This window comes from Bison bison, unplaced genomic scaffold (assembly GCF_000754665.1).
Source record: "Bison bison bison isolate TAMUID 2011002044 unplaced genomic scaffold, Bison_UMD1.0 scf7180017864498, whole genome shotgun sequence".
Lineage (NCBI taxonomy): Eukaryota > Metazoa > Chordata > Mammalia > Artiodactyla > Bovidae > Bison > Bison bison.
In genome coordinates this window covers 10,379,166-10,390,078 of record NW_011495057.1, presented here as the reverse complement: position 1 = coordinate 10,390,078, position 10,913 = coordinate 10,379,166, and the positions used below count along the sequence as shown (strand labels likewise).

The following is a 10,913-nucleotide window of genomic DNA, read 5'->3' as shown; positions in this document are numbered from 1 at the left end:
TGAATCATTTTATTGCTGTAAACATAACTCTTTAGAAATTACAAACCAACTTAAAATAGCCAACAGATGACCATGCAAGGAATTAGGACCCAAATAATCCCAAAACATTTATACTGAAAATGGAAGAAAAGCACCTTGTTGTAAACATCACCCAAGATGAATATTAGAGTTTAAAACTAGTTGTAAAATAGCAAAAGAAAAATAAGTTAGACTACGTACAGTTTGATGATAAAGTGTTTAGTAATTCAAATATAACAAAATGGAGGAATGTAGACAACTAAACAATAGCTTATTCATTGTTTTAAAATTATTTGATGGAGAATAGATTGATCCACTTATGCTTTCATCCTAACAGGATTTGAATAACTTAGAACTGGAAGACAGATTCTCTTTCACGGACCCGTGTATTCTAATACAATGTGAAGTAAGTCTTACAAACACCAGGAGTCCCTCAAAAGTTAGAATTGATTAAATAGGCATGAGGAAATGTGGCAATACCTTCAGAAGTTTGTTCTGGGTTTCATATGTTTTTCTGAAAAAGTGAGGGCCGTTTTAGCCAAGATTACGACACCTTTAAACTCCTGCTAAAGTCAAAGGCTGTCATATATGTTATACTCTGACTAACATTCAAATATTGGTATAAACTTAGAAATGAATTGTGTATGTAGTAACTGGAAACATACAGAGTGAATATGTAATTTTTGAAGCTATATAATTAAAATTGTGTCAGAATAGTACATTGAATAAAGATTATGAGGCTAAAAACTTTATACAAAAATGTAGAGCAGATGTGCAGATGAAGGCCTATAAATGACCCCAAATAGATACTTTTTCTATAAATTTTTCAGTGCAAGTATCATTATATCAGGCAAGCTAATACTACCTAGCAGATATATTTGAAATTCAGTGTCAAAATTAGCTCAAAATGGTATTTTGATTGATATTAAATAATAAAGTATTTGTAGTACACTAATTTTTGTCCCTGAGGACTACATCTTTGGAGAGTAGGATGTTTTGTAAATATTAAACACTTTATTTTCAAACTATATATACATAACATATAAATAACTCTTTCTTCCTTCTCTTTTGTTAGGAGCAAGCTGATCTGAGACTCAGCTTGCAATATGGATTTGAAATATAACTATTCATTTATAAAGATATTTTCATATCTTTACATCTATGGAATGATATAAGGTATATGGATTAGAGTAAAGCATTTAAAGAGGATTAAATTCTTCCTAAAGACTGATCATTTAAAAAAAATTACCTGACTTTAAATGACTTAGAATGGTTGCTGTCTTAAAAAGATAATTTTAAAATTTAGGGATAAAGAATTAGAACATCAATGTGTAATCCTGAAAAAAAATTTTTATTTTGAAATTATCTTCCTAGGAAGATTGATGACTAATACTGCCATTTTTCTCTTGTATCTCCCATGATTTTATGTAACTAATGGATCTTAATAACAATAGTTATTAAAGATAGTCACTCTGGCATTTGTTAGACTATCTAAAAAATGCCTCTGGAAGATATCAGAAGTCTTAAGAAAATACTTCTGTATGATATGTCATATCAAAGTGACAAATACTAGCAATTAATTAATAATTATTTTTATTTCTTCAAACTCCTGGATATAGGCATACTCAAGTATGCTTTATTTCTGGAAAGATTACCCATTATTAATGGAACCTCTAAATGAGAGAAATAAAAGAAAGACTCTCTGTGAATGATTTTATTTACATCTCTGCATTTTGGCATGCTGCTGCGGCTGCTGCTGGTGCTAAGTCGCTTCAGTCGTGTCCGACTCTGTGTGACCCCATAGACGGAAGCCCACTAGGCTTCCTTGTCCCTGGGATTCTCCAGGCAAGAACACTGGAGTGGGTTGCCATTTCCTTCTCCAATGCATGGAAGTGAAAAGTGAAAGTGAAGTCACTCAGTCGTGTCCGACTCTTAGCGACCCCATGGACTGCAGCCTAAGACTATCAAAATTTTACATAGTCTACAGAGTCAATATAAGATGTATATTGTAGATTTGAAAATATTGATATCATTTGCTGTAACATAGAGCAAAATAGCTCTGGGTAAAATAATTCACTCACAATCCCCCTTTGACAAGTGTTGAAAGTCCAATAACTATTCTTTGATCTTATGACACTCTAGAAAATTGAGTAATTGGGGCAGGCTAATCCTTAAAAGATTTTTGTCATATCTAGTTTCACATTAGTGAGCACATATTAACATTGAATTTAGAAAAAAGAAAAAAATGCCTCTACCATACAATAGTAAATTTACCTCTAAGAATGCTTTGATTCTATTCAGAGATTTTTTTAACCAGGTAACACTATATAGCAAATTCACAGAAATGACTTACCATAAATAGCACATTACTAAAATTTTGAAGTTATAAAAATATAATATATAATTTGGAAACTATAAATTGGAGCATAGATAATCCAAGAGCTTATGACAAATCAGGAATGGAAAATTTAGGCTAGCGAGAAAATTCAGTTTGAGGGTGGAATAGAATAAGAAAATGGTTTGTCTAGTACAACTTCACTCATGTTAACACAATATCATCAACTCTGTTAAAAGTTCCTAGTTGACCTCTTCAAAATAGCAGCAGAGGGTTGTTTTAAAAAGTACGAAACTCAGTTAAAAACAACAGTATGGTATTAATTTACTGAAACATTCTAGCTCCCCCCATTAAACATTTTACATTTTCTAAAAACAATTTTTTTAGATCCCTTTCAAATAATCTCCCCAAAGCATAACTATACTGCAGGCTTTTTCTCACAGCTCATCCCAAATCCTTTTTTTTAACTTAGAAAATGTGTAATAAAGAGCTGCAAATATAAAGGAATAACACTAAAAACACAATCTGAAAATGCAATGCGGTTCCCATCTGCTTCTTTGGAAGATAATTTACCACTAGTGATGACAACCGTGTCAGGTGTTACTTGCTTCAGTCAGAGAAGTACACCTGGTAGGTTCTCCTTTATTAGGTCAGAGCCACAGTGGTAAAGGGAGAAACAAGTGTGATACCCTGCAACCTCACCAGTATACAATATTCATCACTATTGCATCTACCACTAAACACAAACTAGAATCAGAGAAGTCCTTGACTCCATAGGAACTGTAGCTGAAGCTCCAGCGCAGGATCGAGGCTCACACATCGCCAGCTCACCCCTAGTCAGTCTCACTCTGTTGCCACTCTCTTAGGGAATTTCCCTCCCAGGAAACATTTCCTAATTTGAGGTTTGTTTCATCTAGCGCCGTTTTTAAGGTGGGAGTGGTTGGTCGCTTGTGGACTTGGATGTGTAGCCAGGTTTTTACTCTTTAATGGTTAAAGTGAAAGTGTTAGTAGCTCAGTTGTGTCAGACTCTTTGCGACCCCATGGGCTATAGCTCACCAGTCTCCTCTGTCCATGGGATTTTTCCAGGCAAGAATACTGGAGTGGGTTGCCATTCCCTTCTCTGGGGCTCTTCCTGACCCAGGATCGAACCTGGGCCTCCTGCATTGTAGGCAGATGCTTCACCCACTGAGCTATGAGGGAAGCCCTCTTTAATGGTTAACCCTGGTCTAAATATGTGGTTGAGTTTTTATTTATATCATCTGTGACACTGACCAGACCAGGCATTTGGGGCACATTTCAAATTCTTCCCACATACTTGAGTGTATATTGCATGTTTAGTTTTTTTAAAATATTGCCTGAGCTATATGAAATTTCAAAACCAAGCAAGAAGAATGATGACCATTGCCATCTTAAGATCAGTGTTTTGTTCCACGTGCTGGAGAAACACTAGAGGCCACACAAAAGCACAGAAGACCCTACAGGCACAAAGAAGCCCCTGTCTCAAGTTTTAGTTCATGGTCATGATTGCCTTAGTATTAATATACAAAAAAAAGTTATAAAGGCTCAGGAGAGCTCTTGCCCAACGGCACTGTTTCCATCGATTTTTTCTCACTGTGGTGTCTCACTTTGTGCCACAATTTTCTTAGCACGTGGCTGTGCATCCTAAATCACATTGTTAGTTTTGTGGTGATGGGAATTAAACCTAAATCACAATGACGGTGAAAAAAGCATGCTGGGGTCCCTGGCTACTTGGTATATTGAACTGTACTGTACTTTGTGATTCGACTCCGGGTTGTGGTAGGGGAGGCGGAACCGAGGGTGTTGCTAAAGTGATGCTCAGCGGAACCCCTCAAGTGGCCGATGGTGGCTGCGCCCCCTAGGCTGCTACTCAGGCCCCCGCCACCTCCTAGGCTGCCCAGCCCGATGCCACCACCACTTCCTCCACCTGCACTGCCCAGCAGGCTGCTGCTGCCCGTGATGCCGGAGCCGGAAACTACCCTCTCCGTCACAATCACGTTGTGGGTGTTTGATAACTCAGGGTGCATGCTCAGATTGCCCACTATGCCGGAAGTTGGCTGGATCACTCTTTCCGTCACTACTACATTGGAAGACTGCCTAGGATCAGGGATGGTCAGAGTGGTGGGCAGACTTGAACTTGGTGCTATTACCCTTTCTGTCACTATCACGTTTGACCCGTCTCTCAAGTCAGGCATCTCTAGCATCCCCTGCAAGTCGGCACCGGAGATTGGACCGACTACCCGCTCTGTCACCACCACGTTTGATGCGTGTCGGTTATCGTGAATGTGGACAGAGGGCTTCAGAGTGCCCGAGGAGGTGTAAGACTCGGTCACGGTGACATTACCATAGCCCAGAGGATCAGGAATCGGCGTAGGGTGCTGTACCCCAGGTCCCGAGGGGTAGGTGTTCTCAGAGATGACGGTGGTGGTGCCGAAACGTGGGGAGATGGGTGGGTGTCCACCACCAGTGGGCTCTGTTCCCTGCGGAGGGCAGACCGGCTCAGTGCTCTCAGGTGGCCAAGAGGGATCAGAGTCTGGAAATGGTTCAACGTCTTTTCCCAGGCTGATGTCTGCCAACTTCTTAAACTTCGGCCCCAGTGTATCCAAGAAGGTGTCATCCAAGTCTTCTCCAATGAAGCTACAACAGCCCACAGAGCCCGCAGGGGAGCCTGCACCCTCAATATCGTAGATGAGCAGACAGTCATTGGATGGGCGTCCTTCGTCTTCATCCGCATAAGCATATGCTTTCTGAATTTGTAGGCGAAAGAGAAAATGGAATGATGAATACATTTTTTAACAGTAATAGAGGTCTTTATCATTATTTCTTCTTCCAGGGCTTTACCAGAAAACTACACATAAAGCAAAATTCTAACGTCTTCCAGACACTCTTGTTGTTTAGTTGCTGAGTCGTTTCTGACTCTTTGCAACCCCATGGACTGTAGCCCACCAGGTTCCTCTCTCCATGGGATTTTCCAGGCAAGGATACTGGAGTGGGCTGCCATTTCCTTCTCCACAGACTCTTTAGAAGTTATTATGTAATTACTTGAAAGAGTTTGGTTAGAAATTAACTGTAATTTTGATAATATATTTTGATATTTATTTAGATGGACTTTTTCATGTTGGTGCACTTTGGACACAAAATCATGAAAAGAATCACATAAATTGTTTTGCAACCAAGTTAGAAGGACATACTTACAAACACAGAACCTAAAGTATGCCAGAATTGTGTGTTTTTTTGATTTGTTTAAAAGACACAGTTTATAGTTGATTTGGGTTCATTCGGGATTGTACTTGTCTTCCTTCAGATGAAGTGAATATGGTGATTTATTTCAATGTGGTTTTTAAAGCAAGATAAGAGGAGAATTTGACACTGGGTCTATGCTACTTTGAGGTTCAAAATTGAAGGTGACCAAAGACAATTCTTAAAAATGAAACCTCTGTCAAGTCAAAGTGAAAGCCCACAGATGTGTGTGCTTTTATCTCATCTCTCTTGTCTGCAATATTGGATTGCAAACTTTCAGGTTAATCAGAAACACCTAGCAAACCAACTCATTGTGCCATGTCAATTCAAAATTATGTTTTGAGTCCTTACTGTTTGCCAGACACTCAATTAGGAAGTTGGCAATAAAGTAATGAGCAAAACCAGGTAAAGTCCCTTTCTCATAGGGCTTACATTTCAGTAGGATGAACCAGAAAATAACACATAAAAGTATCTGTCAGAAGGTGCAGAGTAAAGGAATAGAGAGAGATAGGGTTTCTCTTTCAGACAGAGTGTCAGGGAAAGCATCTCATAAAGTGATGTTTGTTCAGAAACTGGAGTAAAGTCACTGGGAGAGTAAAGCAGAGAGAGAGGGTTCTGGACAGAAGGAGCTACAAGTGCAAAAGTTTTGAGGCAGAAATTGTACTTTTCATGAAAATAATATTCATGTGTAGGGACATGGATAAGAAGTCTGCCTATGGATTTCAGCAACAGTCCTCTTATTATTTGCTACTATTTGAAAGAGTTTTACTGGTATTTCAGTTCAAAATATCAGCCACTGGGTTTGATCCCTGGGTTGGAAAGATTCCCTGGAGAAGGAGCCTGGCAGACTACAACCCATGGGGTCGCATAGAGTCAGACACGACTGAGTGACTTTTTCACTGTTTTTCTGATTACGAGAGTTAATGAAGGTGTTTTAGGGCAGGATGTATAAGGACATAAATGTATGAGAGACAATCTCAGAGGTAAGAAATTTTTGAAGGTTTAAGTGTCCTATGAAGTATAACTAAGGGAAATTCTGTCTCTACCTGGAGATAGCAAAATTAATTCTTTCTGGTTCTTAGAATGTCCTAGAAGTGTACTATGGCTCTTGGGCCTATGCTTTCTTAAAAAATATTTTATTGGAGTATTGTTGCTTTACAGTGCTTTGTTAGTTTCAGCTGTATAGCAAAGGGAATCAGTTATATGTGTTTATATATATATATATATATATATATATAAATCCCCTTTTTAAAATTTCCTTTACTCTTTCCTTTACTCCTTTATTCTGTGCTTGAAACTGAGCCAGGTACCAGCAACATAATGTAGAGCATGTATGGACATGGGCATGTGACTAACAGATTCTAGCAATGGAACGTTACATAAAACGTACAAAGTGCTACAGAAATACACATACAGAAACATCAATCCTATTTTGGATGAGAGGATAAACAGTTAACAATTTCAAAAAGGTGGAAATGTTTAAAGTGGATTGAAAGATGAGTGGGGGTTGGTAAGAGAGATGATCAGACAGAAGCATTCCAGGACGAGCACAGCATGAAAAAAGACATGAAGGGGAGTGGATCAGTGTGAATAAGGCAGAGGTGCTTGGCAAGTGGGGTTGTTGGTAAGGAGTAACTGGGGGTGTGAGGAAAGAGGTCAGTTGGTTAATGGCTATGTGAAGGAATTTTGGATTTTATTCCACAAACAAAACAGAGCTGGGAGCCACTGGCTGTTTGAAAGCAGGGGAGAAAAGTGCTCCCTGGTGGCTCAGAGGTTAAAGCGTCTGCCTGGAATGTGGGAAGCCGGGGTTTGATCCCTGGGTTGGGAAGATCCCCTGGAGAAGGAAATGGCAACCCACTCCAGTATTCTTGCCTGGAGAATCCCATGGAGAGAGGAGCCTGGTAGGCTACAGTCCATGGGGTCGCAAAGAGTCGGACATGGCTGAGCGACTTCACTTTCACCTTCACTTTCAAAGTGCTCAAGTCAGAGTTTTAGAAATGTTATTCAATTGGAATATAGATTGCCAGCATCTGTATCTAAAGACCAGAGGCTGGAAACCTTGTTAGGAGATGCCCACCATAACCTTGTTGAAAACAGTGTGGGTCTAGGGTAGAGATGGGGCTTCCTTGATGGCTCAGCGATGGAGCATCCACCTGCCATGCAGGAGACACAGGAGATGGGTTGGAAATCCCTGTAGGAGGAAATAGCAACCCACTCCAGTATTCTTGCCTGAAAAATCCCTTGGACCGAGGAACCTGGTGGGTTATAGTCCAAAGGGTCGTAGAGTTGGGCATGACTGAGTTGCTGAGCGTTGGGTAAAGATATGGGTGCAGGATGGAGAGAAGGCATGGGGACAGAGAGCTCACCTGGCAGAAGTAACTTTCCATGAAGTTCATATTCAGCCCTCCTTCTCTGCATTCCCTCATAGAATTTCTTCTTAGTGTTCCAGGATATTCTTGACATATCTCAGGTCCTCCTGACATTTTAACTCCGTCTGTTAGTTCAAATCCTGTCGTTCTTTCTCCTCCTCCCAGATCTTGCATTTCTCTGGCACCATACTCATTTGTGTAAACTCCTAAAAGTGTTAATCAAATTAAATTTTACTTTCCAGTAAACTATATTTTAAATCCAGTAAACTATATTTTCTCTAGCGTATTGTAAACTAAAAATTAACAACTTACTCTAATGTATAATTTCTTCATTCAGGTATGCAGTGGTGAGCGAGCAAAGAAATAAAATGAAGGTAACACATAAAGAACGGAGATTATAAATATGATATTGAGTTCAAAATAATATTATTAACCAATTTGTTAATTCACTAATTATTTGTTGTCTGTTATGTGTGTTAGTTAGTCAGTCAGGTCTGACTCTTTGCGACCCCATGAACTGTAGCCCACCAGTCTCCTCTGTCCATGGAATTCTCCAGGCAAGACTACTGGAGTGGGTAAGCTATACCTTCTCCAGTGGATTTTCCCAACTTAGGGAACGAACCCGGGTTTCCTGCACTGCAGGCGGAATTTTTTACTGTCTGAGCTACCAGGGAAGCCCATCATTTGTTGAGAAGTTACTATATGTTGTGCTGGGATAAGGGGGCTCCCTAGAGGTTACAAAACCCTATCTATACCTTAGAGAGTTTGATTTCAAATTGGAGGAAAATACCCAAATTCTAAAAGTTAAAGAAAAAGTATGAGAATACTCGGTGTATATATATATTAGACTCTAGCACAGGCACTCCAAAGCTTTCAGAGAAGAAAACATGGCTATGGCGAGGGAACAGGTTTACATGGAGACTCTGGGATTTGCATTTGAATGTGAGGGGTGAGTAGAAGTCTGTTATAGTATTCCATATAGATGAGATAAAAGGGTGGCCAGACTATGCAAGTGCCATGGACAGAGAATGTTGACAATGGAACAGTCCTATGGCTTTCATATTTTAAAGCTCTTCAGTTTAGGTACAGCATTTCATACTTCTTATTCTGCTGCTGTTCACTGTGCTTTGTTCAAGGTTTGTAGACTTAATAAGGGAATACATGCATAAATAAATCCTTGTGGATTTGAAGATTTGTCAAGTCTTGAGAACTGATTGGGTGTCAATGAATAGGAAGCTATGAGAGTCAACAATGAATTTCTGCTTTTGAGGTGGAAGGTGTTGGTGTCATTAACAAAAATAGATGCCTCAGGGGGAGAAAGAAGTTTAGACTAGCATCTCCCGCCTTTTGAATGTGGTCCAGTTCTGTAAGTTATAAACATTCTATGTCTTTTCCATTTTGAAGAGTTCAAAGTGGAAAGGTCATGATCACAAGTTTGAAAAAGACTGAAAAAAATAGAATCGGTAATATTTATTTACCTTGAAAAGAAGCAAGATGGTACAATTATTTTCAAAATATGAGTTTTTAAAATTAATTGCTCTTTTCATTAGACTGATTTTGTGAATTGTAGAGGCAGAGGCTAGCCTCAATAAATGAGCATACATCTATTTAATAGGGTTATTTTTAAGTTCAAATGAGTAGTCTTTAATAAATAACAATCGCTCTATTAAACAAAAAAATCTCAACCGAAATTGACTTTTGTACTTCTCTATTTAACAGAAATCCCAATCATCACCTGTGTACTTTCTGATGATTATGGAAGATTTTAAAAAATACCAGCTTAAAGGAATAATAATTACTGTAGGTTTTTCTTTATCATTTAATTTGCAAATTAGTCATCTAAAAAAGAATGATAGGAACAATTGTAAAGATAAGACGGTTGGGAAATAGTAAGGTATACAAAGACAGAGAACAGAGTTCCTTCTTAGTAATTGAATTGTTAAAACTTTAAAAAAATTTTTCTTACCTGAGTTGTCAACATACTCAATTACATTTGCATTAGTGGCTGGTATGCATGGTACAGCACTATTGGCCAGAACCTAAAGGACAGGAAACATTTTCCCATTTGTAATGATTCTTTTCTTTCAGTGATTATACAGTGGGCTTGTTCTCAAATTATCTGAGACATTAAAAAAAAAAAAACAAAACTAAAAGCAATGTGAACCTTATTGAGAAAGGCTTTCTTGGTTACTGTCATCCAATTTTGATGCACCTTGGATTTCTCTTGGTTCTCCCTTTTGGCTCTCTCAGAACAAAGAACAGTCTAGACTGTGAGTGATTCCCTGTTTCTTGGTTCAAGAGTTTTGAAGCCTGTGAAGGGGCCACCTGTTATTGATGAGCACTTACCCCAGGATCGGCCTGTGCACCTTCCACTGCCCACGAGTGAATTGCTCCGTCGGAACATTCAGGAACAGGCTCAAAGGCAGCCCCGCCGCCAGGGGCGCCTCCACAGTCACAGCACATCAGCAAGAAGGGGACCACTGGTGGGGAAAAGACAGGAATATTGGAATTAACAGTGGGACCACACTAAAACAAAACGACCTACCCTTATGATTAAATTTGAATCCCTAATTTAACTCCACTTGATTCTAACATAATTATGAAAGTTTCAGAAAACAAGCTGAATATTGGTGAGATACCAAAATCAGTGTCAGCTTCAGACTGCAGTCAATTTTTACTTGTTAGAGAATATTCTGATTACAGATGCTATTATACTATTAAAACAGATGAGTTTTTTTTCCCCCTGTCATTACTTAGGGAAGTATTAAAGGAGAAATATTTCTCAGAGGTTGTAACATTTGGCTCATCTCCACTCTGTGATCATCTAAAGCAATGTTAAAAGACCTCTTGGAGAATCCATTGAACATTATACCCTCATATCTAGATCCTTGACTAGGTCCTCTCTGCTGCTGCTGTTAAGTCACTTCAGTTGT

At 39.0% G+C, this 10,913-nt stretch overlaps 1 protein-coding gene across 1 annotated transcript in view; it reads right to left on the bottom strand.

Annotated features, from left to right (window-relative positions):
• Positions 1-10,913, bottom strand: part of DSG1 (desmoglein 1) — a 44,443-nt gene continuing 33,530 nt past the window's right edge. The window contains exons 12-15 of the mRNA XM_010828963.1: positions 10,327-10,460; positions 9,947-10,019; positions 7,978-8,186; positions 1-5,118 (exon numbers count right to left, since the gene is read on the bottom strand). Of these exons, the coding sequence (XP_010827265.1) occupies positions 4,099-5,118; positions 7,978-8,186; positions 9,947-10,019; positions 10,327-10,460 (1,436 nt within the window). The 3' untranslated portion in view covers positions 1-4,098. The remainder of the gene's footprint in view (positions 5,119-7,977; positions 8,187-9,946; positions 10,020-10,326; positions 10,461-10,913) is intronic.